The 19,320-nt window shown below is 37.2% G+C and overlaps 2 protein-coding genes across 3 annotated transcripts; one reads left to right on the plus strand and one right to left on the minus strand.

Annotated features, from left to right (window-relative positions):
* Positions 1–2,007: 2,007 nt before the first annotated feature.
* LOC105041375 (probable protein phosphatase 2C 12) lies at positions 2,008–9,366 on the plus strand. Of its 2 annotated transcripts, XM_073254162.1 has the most exons (10): positions 2,012–2,155; positions 2,272–2,514; positions 3,942–4,113; positions 5,029–5,182; positions 5,253–5,316; positions 6,481–6,588; positions 7,259–7,384; positions 7,467–7,702; positions 8,570–8,772; positions 8,846–9,366. In XM_073254162.1, the coding sequence occupies exons 2-10, from the start codon at positions 2,323–2,325 to the stop codon at positions 8,857–8,859; spliced, it is 1,269 nt and encodes a 422-aa protein (XP_073110263.1). In that variant the 5' UTR covers positions 2,012–2,155; positions 2,272–2,322; the 3' UTR covers positions 8,860–9,366. The 2 variants fall into 2 exon arrangements, with proteins under 2 accessions (XP_010916634.1, XP_073110263.1); XM_010918332.3 differs by having other exon boundaries at positions 2,008–2,514.
* A 1,667-nt stretch (positions 9,367–11,033) lies between these two features.
* Positions 11,034–18,902, minus strand: LOC105041374 (DEAD-box ATP-dependent RNA helicase 53). Its single transcript, XM_010918331.4, has 8 exons — positions 18,558–18,902; positions 17,180–17,307; positions 14,597–15,008; positions 14,363–14,461; positions 12,789–13,013; positions 12,540–12,701; positions 11,720–12,260; positions 11,034–11,328 (listed from the first exon to the last, which is right to left on the minus strand). The coding sequence occupies exons 1-7, from the start codon at positions 18,846–18,848 to the stop codon at positions 11,763–11,765; spliced, it is 1,815 nt and encodes a 604-aa protein (XP_010916633.1). The 5' UTR covers positions 18,849–18,902; the 3' UTR covers positions 11,034–11,328; positions 11,720–11,762.
* Between the last annotated feature and the right edge of the window lie 418 nt (positions 18,903–19,320).

Consider the following 19,320-nt stretch of genomic DNA (forward strand, 5'->3'; position numbering starts at 1 on the left):
CGTCTATAAGAATCATGACATCCTAGCATCCATCCAATACTCCTTTCAATTAGATATAATACGAAGTGATGAGCCGGTCACCTACCTCACAAAGTGCCAAATGCCAGTCCCAGGACAAACAAGAATGGTTTCTTTTCCTGGCTCTCAATTTTTTTTTTTTTCCTTTTGCGCGTGGTACACAGCTCTCATAATTTTCACCATGTTCCCAGTACATTAGCTCCTTCCACGTGGAATTCTATCCGCTCAGATCTCTTAGAAGCAGCTTAAGCTCTTCCACGTTCTCCTCATATGACACCAACAAAGCCCTGGGATCACACTCTTATTTTTCCCCCGTGGCCTTCACCATGACCGCTGGTTCTCTTATCTAGCTCGGAAATACTTGTCACCGGAGCAAGCTTTGACAGCAAGACCTTTTCAGACAAACCATGTCATGGACCCATCGATATGCAATCGGTATGCTACTTCAATTTGATTGAAGCTGCCAGTGTAGATCGAAACCAGTGTTTGAATGATCAATTCATAACCATATACATATATATATATATATATATATATATGTCTGTGTGTGTATGCACATCCATAAGTATGTGAAACACCTGAACTGTATTGTTTTATATAAAGTAATAAAAAATACGAAGCAAGTGCAAGCAAGAACCGATCAATCATATTAACAGCAACCTACGCTACATTTTCTAATAAGACAGCTTTCGCCTAGATTCTCATCACCGCTACCTTCATCTCTCTCAACTTGCTTAAAAGAACGCTGTGCACTTGATGAGAATTGGGAGATAACATATCCGGGGATAAACAGGAAATCAGCTCTCTCTCCGGCGGAAAGTCCGTGCGATTTAACGGAAAGAAGAACAAGCGGAAGCCAATTCCCGTCTCCCGACTTAATTATGGCCACAAACAAAATAAATACCAGTACTGGATTTATGTGTGCTTGACTAGGATGAAGGAAACGGTCTGTTCGTACCGCTTGGATTGGGATAGTACATGCTTGATGGACCTTGACAGTGGACCATATGATTATTAAGGGTGATTCGACTATTGTGTTGATCAGGATAAAAGGTGTATGCAGGGAGTGGCGGTGGCGATGAGGTGGCAGCTTACGTTGCGAAGCACATTAGGGATATTTTGTAAATGAGTGTGAAAGTGGCTCTTAAAACTTTCAAAGAGATTTTATTTTTTGATTTATTTAAATATATTTATATAAAATTAATATAAATAATTTAATTTTATCAAAAATAAAAAATAAACAGTCTAAAAGATTAGCCCAAACAAACCGTTTCAATTCGGCCAGTTCAGAATCTTGACTTGAGAACTATTAGAATTGGTTGATTTTTGAAATAAAATTAAATTTATATTTGTTTCCATAGGATGATTACATCTCTTTTTTAAGCTCAAATAATGTGCACCTTGAGCCTTCAAAAGTCTAAACATTATTTTAAATATTTTTTGTCAAGATGATATTTACTGAAAAGATGAATGATAGATACGACGCATAATTTTTTTTTAAACTCATTTAATTGCCGATCCATTAGTTCGTTATCCAACTACCCTCGTGAATCTACCAATTCTCACAAATCATATAGATTTTAAAGATAAAATTTTTATACCCACAAAATCAGCAGTTTAGTATTGCTCAGATAAAAATATCACGAAAAAAACTGAAAAATATACCATTACTTCATTAAATTTATAAAATTATGATAACAATAAATATGATTAAAGGCCAATCGAATCCGGATCAAATATTTTTTTTATCCTTATCTCTTTTCGATGGATTCAAAAAAATTTCAATGGATAACAGTAGAATCAAATATGAGAAATGGCTCGAATTGATATGATCTTATCCATTCAAATCACTGCTTCAAATTGTATAAGTTTAGATAATAAATTTATACGGATTAAAAATTTAAAATACATATTATTTAATATTTTTTTTCTTTCTTCGAACTGTAACGCTGGTCCATCATTTTCATCAAAGATAGAAACCGGCGCGCACGTTGCTCTCAGCGAAAAAAAAAAAAAAAATTCCTTCTTTTTCTCTCTCATTTTTTTCTACTTCGATTGCTAACTTTAAACACTCTCCAATCTAGTCTGTGGAATAGAAATCGTTTTTTGATTTCCTCAGTATAGTCTCCAGCTTGGAGTACCGATTCTCCCTCTTTTCCTCCTCAAATTTTACGTTCAAAGATAGAATGTGTTGATCCCATACAAATCAACGTGAAATTTCCGATCGTTTTTTTTTTTTTTTCCTTATGTCAGAAAAGTTGGAGTTTTGGAAGGCATAGAGGTGCCGTTGGAGAAGAGGGGGAGATGGCGGCCAAGTCCCGGATACCGCTGGCATTGCTGCTGAAGCAGGAACTGTTGAGCGAGAGGAGGATGGAGAAGCCGGACGTCCTTCACGGGCAGGCGAGCCAAAGCAAGAAGGGGGAGGATTTCACCCTCTCCATGACCGAATGCCTGCGCGTGCCCGGGGACGACGCCTCCACCTTCTCGGTCTTCGCGGTAATTCCTCCGACATCCTGCCAACTTTTCTTTGGAATTCTTTCCTTAGTTTCCTAGATTTCGATTCTTTCCTCGATGTAGTGTTGAAAATTGGGCGGACTTGTTTAGATTTTTCCCCCTTTTTTAATATGTTGAGTTGGTCATTTGAACGAGAAAAAAAAAAAATATTTTGGAGTTCAATTTGTGAAAAAGGTGTGATCTTCTGAGGTGGAGATGGTCTTATTTGTTGTTTTTGATGTATGATGACTGATACGGCACTGATTTTTTGTTAAAAATTGGGGGATTCTAATGGGGGTTAAATGTGTTTGGAGGCTTTGGCTTGCTTGGAAAAAGGTTCAGCGAGTCATGGAGGGTGAACATGGTGGGTCATTTATTGTAGCCATACAGGTGAATGCCGCTAATTTGGAGCTATTGACTTTTTCTACTGTTTCTTGTTATATCAGTTGCTATATGCATCATAAAAAATAGATTCTTTGATTCTATAAAATTTTAAAACATGCTTTCCCCCTTTCTAAAGTATATCAGGGCATGATTTTTTAAAAATTACCTAACCTTGCTATTGTTATGTGCTACGTGGACTTTGCTAGTAGGAATCTGTTACTGTAAGAAAATATGGTACTGTAAGAGCAATGAAGATTGCTGTCACAAGCATGTAAAGGTGTTTCCTGTTGTGATTGTGGTTTAGTAGGTTGATTCATGTCTACCTTGTGGAGTCTCGCTCACACTTTCTCTTATTTGTATGACTTGATAACTAGCGAATCCTGATGCTCTTGCTTTCTCATAAGATATGAGAAATCAACCTGGTTCTAAGAAATTATCTGCAATCTTTTTGAACATTAAAATATAATTAACTGAAATAAAGAAACACATGTCTTAAGGAAGAAAGCTAAAGCAAACTGAGGTGCTTGGCTCAGTAATATGTGCTTATTCACTATCGTAAGTTGTTTTGTTGGCATTTATTTTACCAATAATACCATCCCCATCATATTTGTTTCCTACTTAATTTGTTAGAAGCTTTGTTTTATCATCCTCCATGCTGTCCATGACATGCCGGAGGAGTTAGATTGAAGTTATACATTTGGTGTTGATTCTTTACCTTCACCTAAAGCAATTTTCAGCAATAGTAACAGAGACTCTCAAAAGGGCCTCAGACTTCAGCTCTTTGGAAATTCTCAGTAAACTAAGCTAAAATTATGTGAATTGCCAAAGTGACTTCTGGAGGGAAGGGGGGAAGGACAAGGGCAAGACTGACTTATGAATGGAATTTGCACTTGTATTTCAGTTTTATATGATGCTCATTGCATGATGTGGTGCCTATGATAGTAAATTAAAATCAAACATTAGGTTAGTTTCCATAGGTCAACCACAGACCTTTCCACTAATTTTCACTGGTCAGAGTAAGACACTGCTGTTTCTGCTTTTTGCAGCTTTTTGACGGACACAATGGTTCTGCAGCTGCTATTTACACCAAGGACAATCTCTTAGAGAATGTTTTAAGTGCCATTCCTTCAAATCTTAGCAGGGATGAGTGGATAGCAGCATTACCAAGAGCTTTGGTTGCAGGATTTGTTAAAACAGATAAAGATTTTCAAGATAAAGGTATGAGTACTGATAAGAAAATTGTTCTTTGAATTTGACTTTCAAAACCATGATATGGCTAACAACACACAGATAGCAACTTCGTTGATCATCAATTAACTTTCTTTTCTTGCTAATTGATTGGTTGCATAGAAAACAGTTATGTATCAAGTACCTCTTTGCCAGCTACTATAAAGACTTGCTGAGTAATTCAACATGATAGAAGTGGTTGCAAACTTTGTTACAGCTGATAGTATTGCATTGTCATTAATTTAAAATAGATGCAAAGTGCTTGTGGAATCATGTTCAGTTAGCTGCTTAATCAGAAACAGTCAAGCAGTATCCAACAGGGGAAAAAAAATTCTTGTGGAACAGTGCGAGATGTCTAACAAAGAATACATCTGAAATTTTATGTTCCTTTATTCTGTATTTCACCAAATTCTTTGCTTGTGAAGTCAGAAAGACTTTTCATCTTTCCTTGGAGGCTGCCAAAACTCTACTTTTACACATCATTATTGTGTAACAAATTCATTAGTTGCAGAGAAACCCATACAAACTGAGAATCCATCCCATCAATAATGATCTGAACATAGTAAAATATCACATGGACCAAAATTTAATGGACTAGGACACTCTTAGACAATGAATAAGTTTAAACAATTCATCCTGTTGCAAAAACTAGACTTTCTGCGATCAGGCATAGGTAAAAAACCTTTTAAAACATTTAAACTTTGGTTTTTGTACATTTCAGATTGTAATTTTGGGTTTTCACCTTAGATGACCCATCAATAGTATTATAGCTCTGAAAAAGGAACGAATCATTAGTGTATAGCCCAAAACATACTGGTATCTAACAGAATTCAAATAAGGACATAATATTCTCTGTTATTCAATTAATTTGAAAATCTAACTAGTCTACTTGATTATTTTTTTCAGCACATACTTCAGGAACAACTGTGACATTTGTGATAATAGATGGGTGGGTTGTTACTGTTGCATCAGTTGGTGATTCTCTCTGCCTATTTGTATCTGCTGAAGGCTCAAGTTATTGTTTGTCAGCAGACCACCGGCTGGAAGCTAATGAGGAGGAGTATGTCTATTCTCCCTGAACTTATTGAAATATTTTGATTTTCTAGATCTTATTGTTAATTCTGTCACAGGGTGAAGCGCATAACAGCAAGTGGTGGAGAAGTTGGGAGAATAAATACTGGTGGGGTTACTGAGGTATGCTTTCTTGCATATCCAGTTAAATTATTAGTGTTTTTTTTGAATTAGTGGAACAAGTTCTTCGACAATTTAGTATTTGTAGGATTGTCCAGTGGCATGAATCATCCAGCTTACTGCTCAGAATTTTGAGTTATATTAGTTATATAAGCATTGGTAAGTGAACTGATTGTTTTGCATCATCAACTTTCTCATCTTAAAGATAATCTATCCATAAAAAGTGTATCTAGAACTATCTTTACTGCAAGAAACTACTTCAATATAATATCATGAATTTTCTTTTGCCAATATCTCTTGTTAAAGATTACCCAAATTTAGCGAAGGCTTTTTCATGTCCTCTCTCAAGACTTCTATTCATCATTTCATAGTTCTTCCCTCCTAGACCTTTTGACATATATTTAAGAACATCCTCTTATCAAAAGGGCGGCCTAGTATGTGAGTCTCCCACTGTTGCAAGATCTGGGGAGCTTCAGATGTACACAGGCATACCCTATGGCAGAGAGGCTGTTTCCATATTTCGAACCCATGACCTCTCGGTCATCCTCTAAAAACATCATCTTACCAAGCTTTTGCCAAATCTTCATAGAACATGCTTGCATTTTGTTTGCATTTTCTTCAATTGGTGCAAACCATATGCCTCTTATATACCCATGCTTGTTCATATTCTTCCTAGTTTTTCACCATTTGTACATCTCAACATTCTCAATTATACTACATTCAACTGGTTTGCTTGAACCTTCATTACTTCCCAACATTGTGGAACATTTAGAGATTATTTAATCAAAACTTTTAATTAATGGGTAATGATAGAGGAAAATAAACAAGCCATTCTTTTTTTTGCTGAATGAATGGTGGACGTCATGTCAATATTTTTTTTTGGCAAGTCATAATGATGTCTCAATATCTAGAGAAGTTGAGATGGTGATCTATTACAAAGAAACTAAAAAGTTTGTTAGGGCTGTAATATCCAGCATGATACCATGCATCTTATAGCATATACCAATATAGAACAAGAAAGAGTGCTTGGCATTTGTTGTTTAAATTCTGCAGATATAGCTTACAGATAATTGTTAGAAGATAGGATTTTTATATTATTCAAAGTTCATTAAACCAATTTAGTTTCAAATTTTTGCTATATCTTAATATAGAGAATTTTTTTTTCAGCTTGGCCCTCTTAGGTGCTGGCCAGGCGGCTTGTGTTTGTCAAGATCAATTGGAGATATGGATGTTGGTGAATTTATTGTTCCTATTCCACATGTGAAACAAGTAAAGGTTTGTATTTTCTTTCTGAAAAGATGCGATCATTTTTTTTAGAAAAAAAAAAAAAAATCAAACAGATGATCCAGTTATAGTGACCTTTCTACTGCATGCTGCTTATGTTTGACTGGTTGATATTTACTATATTTTATGTTCATAATGTCATTCTAGATTGCATCAAAACATATAGAAATACCTAAAATATTTCTTGCTTGATATGTAGCTTTTGCTCTGTCAGTGCCGTTGCTTGTGCAATTAAAGTTTCAAATAATACTAATGGATGAAAAAGATTTGGAATGATTGTTATCCAATATTCATTAAAATAGCACGTAGAAACCCCTGTGCTCACATTTTCAGAAATTTCCAGCACTCAGGCAGTTAGCAGGAACCTGTTCAAGTTGAAAATATTGTATTGTTTCCCAACTGTTCCAGCAGCACTTAGTTGTGCTCTTGAAGTGAGAATTATATATAGAGATTTCTCCAACATTTTCGCATTATTTTAGCAAATTGGTAAGGAATAAATTCCATGATGGAAAAGGTTCCTTGCCCTGGAATGACTTGCATAGGATTAAAACTAATATCTTCACTAGCTGGCTTTTCCATTGTGTTGTTAGATGTGATACTAATTAACGTTTTCAACACAAATAGTATCATACCTAGTAAATTGTTTGTGTAATTGCTATAGTTGCCCAAAGCTGGAGGACGACTTATCATCTCAAGTGATGGTGTGTGGGATGCTTTGACTTCTGAAAAGGCTCTAAGGTGTAGCCATGGCTTGTCAGCAGAAGCTGCAGCTGCTAGGATTGTTAAGGTACTTCATTCTAATGGCTTTCCTGTGCAAGAATTACCTCAGAATTGCTGGTTTCTTCATGTTATTTGACTTCCTTTCACAGGAAGCAGTACAGATTAGGGGACTACGAGATGATACCACATGCATTGTGGTTGACATATTACCACCAGAGAAATTAGCTCCTCCTGTTCCTCCTCCGAAGAAGTCAGGAAAGGGGATGTTCAAATCTCTATTCCGCAAACAATCGTTTGAGTCATCATCTCATTCAGGTACAGGACATTTTGAACCAGATGTGCTCGAGGAAATGTTTGAAGATGGATCTGCAGTGCTCGCTCAAAGGTCTGTATGTTTTAGGAGAACCTTGGTTTCGTTAATCTAATTTTACTTGTTCCTGCAAGTGCCATTCATATTTGTTCATTTTCATCCTTTTATGTTTTACCTAACATTTGGATGCATCTGGATGAGTTGTATGGGTTGCAATTCTCTATTAAATAAGAGCAAATTATGTGCTGACAGCTGCTTATCAAACGATCTCTGGATGGCAAATTTTAATAGTGAGGGACCTTAGATAACTTGGTATTTTAGCAATTAAAACCTTACCCTTGATTCCAGTGTATAATGAATGCATGTATTTCTGGTTCCAAGTAATATTCTTCTGACTTGGAAGAATCAGACACAAGTCTATGCAAAAAGATGCTTTATTTAAGTTATTAACTATGAAACATAGTACACTATCATCTCATAGAACAAATTATGAGGGCTGCTCAAGTCCCTGCTTTGCTATTCATGTGAAATGTGTAGATGGAAGTTACAAGCTACACTTATTCTTTTAGCTAAAAAAGTGGATGCCTAAGGGAGTATGAAGGATATGGGAGGCCACTGATCCTGCAGCTGCAAGATTTTCAGATTACCATATAAGCCCCCTTTTAAGTGGATTATGGTATCCAGAATATCAATGTGAATGGAGATGGAGACTCCAACTTGGTAATGATGCCATCTCAGTATGCCATGCCAGATGTGTCTCTTGTCACTGTTATATTGCATGGATATCATTGTTAGGGGTCTGCACACCCCTGTAGAGTAGTAGCTAGATTTCTATCATGGATTATCAATGTTTATCTGAGATTTACCATTTGTTTTGTCATGTAAATTTAATCATGTTGCAGCAAATATTGGGCCAGGTGACTTATGGTTATTATATTGCAGGTTAAATATGGAATATCCAATCTGCAACATGTTCAAGTTATTTATGTGTGCAGTTTGCCAGCTAGAGATGAAACCAGGTGAGGGCATTTCTTTGCATGCTGGTTCATCACAAACTGGAAGAGTCCATCCATGGCATGGTCCTTTTCTTTGCCGGACTTGCCAAGCGAAAAGGGAAGCTATGGAGGGAAAACGACCTTCAAGAGGTATGGTACTCCCAAGGTTATTACCAGACCTCTATAATATAAAACATTTATTTCTTTTTTGCCCACATTCCAGATTGTGCATCTTGAGACTATTGGGAGTGAATAATCATGGCCGTTGTTGGTGTCAATGGGATCCTGATCCCATCACAACACTTAACAATGATGTTAGAGATGATGAAGTGGACACCCAAGGCCTCCTATGCTAATATATTCTTTTATATCTTTGATGAGCTTGAGATGTCTTATATTCATTTCCTGAGTAGCACGTAAAGGGCGTTTTATCTGCATGCTACTGCTTCAATCTGCTACGAGACAAGCGATCAGAATTTTTGCTCCCTTAGCTGCAAAGCTGCGTTCAAATTGAGAGAAACAATATACTGATCTTTTGTTTGGAGAGCTTTTATACTATAACAACATTCCTGCGTAAAGAAACCCTTGATATAACACATTTTTTCTAGGTTCTTTGACGTGTACACATCTCATGAATGACATTTTTTTTGGTGCACTGTTATATTAGTATTTGGTTATTTTTAATGATATTTCAGTTAAATTTGAAGCATAGGCCCACTGCCGTCTGCAGCAAACCCAACCTGTTAATTGACTTGTGCCAGTTTTATTGTTACCACTACACATGGAAGTCATCTTTAGTATGGGTCTCAAGTATGGTATTTTCATCCTTGCATGTTGGAAAACCTTTTCCTCTGCGTGCCCCTTCATATTGCGTGCATAGATATCTGTGGTTTCAGAAAACAAAATTTTTAACTATCTTAGATTTTCTGCACCATGTTGAATTTTACATTCATATGCTACTTGTGCATGCATGTTTGTGGTACATACGCTTTAATTGTAGTCTCCAGTTACTGAGGATTATCTTTTGAAAACCCCCCTTCTCAGATTTATTGTTAATGACTAAATAAAGTTTTGCTTGTCTGGTGACTGATGTCACATATGCCACTTACATTATGGATTGCTTTTAACTAATCATGAGGGAGGGCTAGCTCCCAAGCGCCCTACCCCACTGCCAGATTTGGGTTGTACCTTTCGTGCTGAGGAATGATTGATCTTTTTCACAATGTCTGCGTATATCTTGAAGAGGTCATTGTATGATCTAACGGTTGACATCAAGAAAGAAGGTGAATCGTTCTTCGCCAACCACACATCTCGTTAGCTTTCCAGTTCAGGAAGTCAATGATCATCACAAGCTCGAACTGATTATGGGATCTGTCAGCTATGTGAGCTAATTATGGGATCCAGGATCCCTAACAATCTGAGCTAGTTACAGGGTCCAGAATCCTGCAATCAGCTCAAAAAATACGAGCGAATTACAAGATCTAGAATCCTGTAAACAAATTTTAGCATCCGGTAATCAGTTCCTGGAGTCCCGCAGGCAGTTTAAACAATCTGAACCACTTGGAGGTGCAAAGATGTCGTAGGCGTTCGGAACAGAATGTGAGCTACTGTCGGTAATTGCAATGACCTAAGAGCGCCAGCCATGGTTTAAAATAATACCGGCGCATGAAGTGCCGACTCAGCTAAACTAAAGATGATTGCTGCGCTGGTAGTCTGCAATCGGCAGTTATCTATTCTTGACCTATATGCACAAACTTGCCATGAGCATGGGGAATTTGTTTGAACTTTGAGTAATGTTGTAACAAACTATGCCATTTTATCTCCCTTCCCATACGAAGGCCCAATCAAGGCCAGCTTTAGCTGACGACAGAACAAGATCAGTCTGGTGAGCTTCTGGATGATGCTTGCAGCAGCATTGCAAGTCCCATAATGAATAAGCAATTCCACAGGTCAAACAATGCTCTGACTAACTTATAGTTAGTGGGCTCTTGATAATGTCAATGAAAATGGTAATAAGCACTTTTGATTAAAACAAGCAGCATCCAATGATCCCACTTCACCAGCCATGCCTCAATGATATCAGGCAATACATGCAAACTAGGGTTTCTTCAGAAAAGGACAGGTCAGACATTTCCATACCCTATACAAAAATTCTAGTCTAATAAACAGTGTCAGAGTGAGGCATTGCAGGATAGCAACATGAAGTTTATTGAAGTTGATGCAATTAGCAATAGACAGACCTTTCAGGTTTTGAAAGGCAGTTGACTGGCATCTCTCTTTTTTGTTTGGGGTCCATAACTCGCATTTCTATCATCAGTAACTCAAACTAATATTTGCAGATAGGGTTCCTTGCCTTTAGAGAAGGAATCGATTAATCAAGAATGAAAGGGAAATTGGAAGAAAACCAAGAAAAAAAAAAATACTGCCAATTTGCAATGGGCAATGTGAAGCACTTTGTAACTATAACATCATTCCAGATTGCTCAATATACACGAACATTCTTCCACAATCTTTTTTTTTTTAAATAAAAAAAAATATTTTTTTTGTTTCATATCCTTCTAGCACTAGCAACACTTGATGGCATGGAAATCCTTGACTTCAAGGGGGCCACCACACGGATCCCAGCAGAGATGAACAGCAATGCTATCACTCTTCTGCTTGACCTTGTAATGACATCAAAAAGACAACCGAATGGCGCTTGAATCCCTGAAAATGGAACATTATCTTAAGGCAGAAGCACCGGTGCAGCCAACTTCTTTAGGATGGTTTAAATGTCCTAAATGTTGTATGCCTATGGGCTATGGGTCCATGGGAAAGATTTAGAACCGAATGAATGCCAAATTCAAAATATATAAAACAAGTCAGAGGATATCTGTAGATATCTAGAAACTTAACAGCACAACTGTAAGCTCTTCATAGTAAAGAAAATAATAACCACCTATTTCTCAAAGGAAATAACAAAAACTCTGCCTGAGAATCAATCAATCAGCTCACAAAAGATGAATAGAATTGAAAAGACGAGGACTGACAGCTTTTCATATGCATATTGATGCTTTGAAATGTAGATTTTAATTCCTTGTTACAGTTCATCACGTACCTGGCTATAAGCTGTCAGAAAATGAGACCAGTCTGGATCCCATTTAATAGAGGTCCTTGAACAAATCAACTATCTGATCAAAATTTTCATTGGTGCTTGCAGATTTGAATGGTCGTTTATTTCTGCTCTTATTCTTATTATAGCCTTTATAGGTCCTGCCTGAGGAATTTGATTTTGCCTCATGGTAAGCATTTGGACGTGCAGTCCTTGAGGGCCACTGCAAACTTTCTCGACCTGTGATCCTTCCATTCCCATGGTCATTTTGAAAGTCATCATACTCGAGAAATTGCTTTCTTCTGGTTTGAGCTTGACGAGCATGCGGGGAATCAGACTGACCAGAAAAATAGTTCTTTCTAGAGCCTTCATAACCTCTAAATGATGGATTGGATACTTGATATCTTCCATACTTTCCATACCGGCGGTCAGAAAAATGATCTCGATGCCGAAACTTCTCCTCTACTGAATCATGCTTGTCATAAAGGCTCCCTTCCCCATCTGAATATTCTATTCTGCTACCAACACCATCGGTGATTCCATGCAACTGTTCATAAAAAAATGATAACCAGTCAGCACTGAGATGGCTCACAAGGAACTAGGGACCCATTAATGCCTAGGAAAAAAAAAACCAAGTGTACGTATACAACGGGGTTGCTGATTTTCCTGTGAAGAATGATTGTGGAACAGAAACAGGTAATCTTAAAAAGTACAGAACTACTGAACTGAAAATCTTAAGAAGCATAAAACAGGTCATCTTATATATCATGTTGTAGACAAAAATGATTAAATTATATAATCTGGATTCATAAGGGTAATCAGAGACCTGTTCAAATTTGCAGCCTAGATCCCGCTCAATAGTTCTGACTGCCTGCTGCTGGCTTCGAGTGAAAATAAGAACTGCAGTCCCCTTTTTTCCAGCACGACCAGTCCGACCAGATCTATGAAGGAAGACCTCTGAAGTATTTGGCATTTCAAAATGAATAACCTGACAACATGACTAAGGATTAGCATTCTAGGCAACACAACCAGGTTTAAACAAAATCTTTTGCTTGAAAATCACAGGCTGCAGTACCAAGTCAACATTTGGGATATCAAGACCACGTGCAGCAACATCAGTAGCAACCAGCACATTAAACTGTCCATCACGGAAAGCAGCAAGAGTTTTATCCCTTTGAAATTGCTGCATGTTCCCATGCAATGCTCTGCTTCCAATGATTCTTGTCATGGACCTTGAAAGTGATTCAGCATCCTTCTTTGTCTTTGTAAAAATTATACTTTTACCTTCTTGTGCATACCTCTATAACATTAAAAAGTAGATTCAAATGGCAGCAATAGAAAAATAAAAACTAAAGAAGAATCAGGTTAACGGAACCATTTTGGCACTAATCTCAGAAAGAAGGTAAAACAAAGTCACTGACCAAGAAGGAGAGTCATCAAAAAAGAAGGATTTATAAATTCAGAAAAAAAGTTGAAAGAAAGTACTAGTTTATACATGTCAAATAATATAACTAAATGAAAACATATAATATATCTTAATAATAGAAAACAACTAATTTACAACTCAAAGGAAACAAGTAGATCTTGTTATTCATAATGAGTATCAGTAAAAGTACTCAGCTACAATGTGTTGGGACTTCATTTCATTTGACCCTGTGGGTCGTGTCTTTCTAGATGAACTCCCAGCTCCCTGTATCAAAAGCTATTTTAACCCTTCATCTAGACCGGTTGCAAGTCTAGGGGCATCCAAATGGGTTTTGGTTCATGAGCTTAAATTGCAACCAATAAGGAAGATCTCTTTACTGCCCAACTGGAATATAGGTTTTATGGCAGGGCCTCCCTTGCCGTTGTTAGCCAAGCCTAGGAACTTGTCTCCAGTTCTTCCAAAAGATTGATATTAGGCTAACAAGAAGTCCTAAAATCTACTCAATCATTCCATGGAGCCTTTTCAACTTAAAGATGCTCCTGTAGCCACAATCCCAAATATGATGGAAAAAGGCTTCATATCAACTGAGCTTAATGTTCCCACCTTAATTTAAGCCCATAGCTCCCTCCTTTCACCTTCCCCAATTATAAGATATCTAGACTTTTGCACGTGCTACACAGTGGTTGTGAAGACCAAGGGTCATGATAAAGAGGAAGCCTGGGAGTTGGAGCAAATGATAAATCAAGGAGTTTTTTCTTTTTTAAAAGAGAGCAAGTCCCTTGTGAAAGGGGAACTACAATTAATCAGCTAATCAGGAGCTTTTCTTAAGAGAAAGAGAATACCCCATGGAAAAGGAAACAATACATGTATGGAATAAAATATAGTCAAGTAGGGCCTGGTAAAGAAGGCCTGCAGAGGGCTCCAGTATCGGAAAAATATAAAACAAATGAAGTCCAAACAGTGGAGTCGAAAATGGTAAGATGAAAGAAATGGACAGTGCAACCAACCTATTCATATTTTACCTCCTTCAAATATTTTCCATTTCTTCATGGTGTACAAACACCCAATCTTTCTTACTTTCTTTTAAAAAAAGGCTTATACATATAGTTCTTCACATAATTCTTAATTTTTTACTTTCTCCACCCTTTAGCAAGTTTTTGAGAATTGTAAGAGCACTGCTTTCTACACTTACAAGTACCTCTCCACAAGATAGCTTTACTTACAGAGATCAAAGTTGGCAGAAGATTATGCTTATTAGGAGCAGTTGTTGCAATAGAATAGAGAGAAATGCCCTCAGCTAACTTCTGATCAGAGTCACCAACCTGCATGTCAAAGAAGACTTGAATATGTAAAATTGTTTTATGAAGTGTAGAAATAATTGATTGGCATGATAAATAAAACAGACATATTATGTGTCAAAGGACAGTGAAAGAAACAAGGCACAAAGGGTAGCACACCAGATCAATTACTAAAGGATCATTCAGGTACTTTCTTGAGAGAACATTAACCCACGAAGGCATTGTTGCTGAGAACAGCATACATTGCTTCCTTGCAGGTAAATAACTTAAAATGCATTCGACATCCTCTTGAAATCCAATAGCCAACATCTGATCAGCCTCATCCAACACAACAAACTTGACTTCTGAGAGATCTAAGGCACCCCTTTGAACTAAGTCGATAATTCTTCCAGGTGTCCCAACAACAACATCCATGCCAAATCTTAGAGATCGCACCTGGTTCATGATTGGTATTCCTCCATAGAGACATGTGCTGCTCAAGCTTGGAGCAGATGCTTTAAACTCCCGTTGCACCTGACGTGCAAGTTCACGTGTAGGTGCTAATATTAGAGCAGAAGGGACTTGATTTCTCCTATAATTCAAAGGCCCAAAACAGTAAGATTTTTATCGTAAAGTCAGCCGCAAGCAAGCATCATGAATTTTCTAAATGCTAATGACATAAATCAATTGCAGAACCATAAGAACTCACAAAAATTATAGGCTAGATATTAACAACTTATTAATATCCCATAAAAGAATAAAGGAAAACATAAGACAGACAAGTGCCTCCTAATCACTATAGGCTTTGAAGAATAGACATAAATAACCATTTGCTCCAAAATACGGACAAAGTATATACGTAAAGAGCAACCTGTTCATATGTTTCAGGATCTATTGTTACCACAAGCTTAAATGAAGCACCCACATCATCTGCTGAAATGCAAATGTACATCATTATGCACTGGAAACTGACAGTATGATGACTGAAACACACAGGCATTGGTTGTAAGAGATATATATATATATACCTATATATGTTTGTTATTTGTTATGCATGGCTTTCACCATAGGAGCATTAACTCCTTGTTAGTTGCTAATTTGGAAACTTTGGGTTATGACTTTGACTCCCCTCCATAGGAAGTTTTGCCCAAAACAAATTCTTCAGAGAATCAGCGTCTTGCATGTGCACATTCAGATGAACCACAGGCCAAAGGATGAACTTAATGCATCACAGTTTGCATGTGATATTATCATTGAGTTGCATTTTCTAAACCCTTATTTGACTGGTCCTACACTTTAGAGAGAGCTCTCTCTTGAAACTCTTGTTTCCCTAGGGAGAACTGCCAAAAGTTTGTTCTTTAAATCCAACACTTCGGCAGATATTAACTTGGATCATACCCTAGTGCAGGGAAATTTTAATAATATACTGGCCTTGGACATAGGTTGGACCAAAGCCTGCCAGAAACCAGATTTAAGCTTCATGCAGGTGTCAATATCCCAATCACTTTATCATAATCATCTACCCTTGCTTGAGGCTAGGTTTCAAACATGAACATGCGCTGTTTAAGTTTTCCACACTTGCTCTGGTTTTCCTGAAGTTACTTGCATCAGCATTGATGATTTGAAACATGTGATTTCCAAATTGGTGTGAAAGTGTTATACCAATGGTGCTCTTGAGAAGTCTTGCGAGCAACCACACTGAGGGAAGGACTAGGTAGAAGTGGATCTGCATGAGTAATCCATCCATAAACCACTCCAGAAACCAAGATTTTGAACAAAAGAGATTACTAATTGTCACTTGCAGCACAACACAAATATGTGCTGCTAACCTTAAGAACTGCAAATAGTACAGATGATACTTGGAGGTATCTATGACCTACGGTCAACAACTCATTTATAATAAATAAATATTGTTGGATGGTTAGAAAAGAGAAACGATGTCAAACATAAAGCTTACTTGTTAATTTTCTATTAGGAGTTTAAGTCTATTTTTGGTACTGCATTTTGCCTTTCTAAGAACCAAAAGAGTATCATAAAGACACAGATCTGCCTTTGAACTTTCTAAGTCTTTAATTCTTCAGCAGCGAAACTATAGACAACTATGAAGATTCTAACAGCTTTTAATGCATCTCAATTCCTGAGCAGAGAATTTTGGTGAGGATCATGTTGGCAAAAATGGAGGATAATCTAAGAGATGAAACTCTAAACCCAGATTGATGTAGGAGTATAAGAAGACAGAGATCTCAAACAGTTTGACAGAGGTTAATCTTGCATTGGTGACAGCTTTTCTTTCATCATTGGCTTCACTTTTTCCAGGATCCCTTGAAAAGGGAAAACTCTTTCTTTAATATACACCAAGTTTTTTGACATGTTTGTCTCTGACCTTTAAATTTTCCAAGAAATCCTCTAAACAAATCCTCTTAATAAAAATTCAATTTGGTTATGCATCATATTTTTGTGCAGTTTTCAATATTCAATTTCATGACTTAGATTTATAAATCAAATGTTTTGTACTTCAATACACCATATTCTTGGGATGTATAATCCTACATATCTCATGATTAAATTAAAAAATGCCCATTTAGTGTGCTAAATCACATACACCTGCACAGCAAATCTCGTGGTCCTATTTCAAAATCCTTGATAAGGGAACTCAAAATCAATTTGCTCATGCCATGTTGCTCACTGAGAAGCAAAAACACATGCATATGAAATTTGATGTCTTTGAGCAAAAGCAAAGTAATAATTATGATAGAAATGAACCTGTGTTGACTCTGATGTCGAATAATATTATCCAATATGGGAATGCCGAAGGCTAAGGTTTTCCCTGAACCAGTAATAGCTCTTCCAACCATATCTCGACCTTCCATAGCTGGCTCCAAGACAGCTCTCTACATTCAGGAGCAGCATTTTACTTATATCAGTAAATTCATTTAACAGAGAGAAGATTGTTTCACATATTTAGAAAGCTAAAACAAAGACAGATGCATTGCTTCATGAAATATCTGAACATGCAAGATTATCACCTGTGCAATATATTTTTGTCTATTATTATCCTACTACCCGTGACCTTAGACAATCCAATAAGATCCCACAGCTTGGACTTAAGATAAGAGTCAGGTCTTATAAGAACAAGCAAGAAAGACAACACGTTGAAGGAACTCTCAAGAGAGCAAACAAGTCCTACCACCATGATTCACAAGCTCTCTAATTTATTGGGAAAATTGAAGCAGTGTAATGACCTAATATACTTTTACAAGTTAACATCCTAAGATTTCTATGAAACTCAAACATCAATATTGGACCTCTACTCATTGCATCCAGCCACTGAACAACCACTGGCACCACTATACATAGTCCAACACAAGTACATTAGCTAAAGAGAAAGACCACCACAAAAAATAACCTCCAAAAGTAACCCTTCCAGGCTCAAACTACTCTCCATCTCCAATGCACCCAAAAACTTCTTTAAACAACCAGCTACCAAATCTAGGCCCTAGAACCCATGTTATTAGCAAACTAGTGACTGACACATATTTGTAACCATCACCCATGTTCCAATGTTGATATAATGCGATCTTTGAGGCATTCTGAGTACATTGCTAAAATGGATTTTCATTATACTGCAGAAGAAAAATGTATCTTGAAGAATGGAAATTTAAAAGCTTCCCAGAACATACTAAACTTCATTTTCACTGAACTAGAATCCTGTTTCATTTAAATATTAGTTCCTGATGGATTGAAGGCATTACATGGAACAATGTCTAAGATGCTCCTATCACATGCAGGACCTAGTTAAACTATTTAATACAATGCTCACCAACGGTACAGTCAGCTTCCCTTCAATTAAAGTTATTTGTGACGGCAAAAAAAAAACGAAAAGGAATTTTACATGTAAAATTTAGGAGATAAAAAAGAAGAAATCTCCATTTAACTTCTAATGGTCTTCGCTTTCTAACTCACATATCCTCTTCTTTCTCTCCATATAATTGAAGCTATTTTGAAGCCTAGGACAAAAAACCACCACTTCTACACCACAACGAAAACAAAGATATACCCTTTTAACGAAAAGCTAAAATCCAAACACATTAAATTCAATCAAAAAGATAACTTTTTGCCATGAGAAACGGATGACGTTTACCTGAATGGGAAAGAGCTCGGTAATTCCCCGACGAGAGAGAGCGGAGACGATCTGTTCAGAGATGCCGAGCTTCGAGATATCGAGGGTGGAGGCGGCATCAGCCCTGCTCGTCTCCTCGGCGAGCCGCATCGCCGCGCGAGCGGAAAGGAGCGGCTTTCGAGAAGAGGCAGCACTAGGGTTTCTAGAGATGGAGATGGGAAAGGAGATGGAGTGGAGAGAGGAGGGTTCGGAGTTTCTTCTGAGAGGGATGAAGACAGTGGAGGAGGGGAGAGGGAAGAAGAGGAGAGCCATTGCCGTTCGACTTCTGGTCCGGGGGCTCGCAGCCGCAAAGCGGGTTTCTTTTTGCGGATAACGAGAACACACATATATACAGAGCACTAGGGCATATCTAGCCCGCCAAAATATCTCAGGAGCCTGGACGTCCAAATATCAGAGAACCGTTATAACGTGGTAAAAGTAGGGCTGTCAATTTGGATTGGTTCCACCACATTGATCCATCCGACAATATAAATGAGATGGATTAGATTTATATTTTAATAATTTATTTAAAAATAGATCAAATAATCCATCGCATTTGGATTGATGGATGGGGATGGATCGGAGCGGACTGATGCATCTATTTTATTTGATAAAAAAATATTATCAAATTTTTTTGAGATTTTGATCTTTATCTAGTTATCCACATATTTTGTTTAGTAAAAAATTATCAACTCTTCAGAGATCGTGAAGGAGTTGCGGAGAGAAGAGGGGTTAATAATTTTTT

This window comes from Elaeis guineensis, chromosome 3 (assembly GCF_000442705.2).
Source record: "Elaeis guineensis isolate ETL-2024a chromosome 3, EG11, whole genome shotgun sequence".
NCBI lineage: Eukaryota > Viridiplantae > Streptophyta > Magnoliopsida > Arecales > Arecaceae > Elaeis > Elaeis guineensis.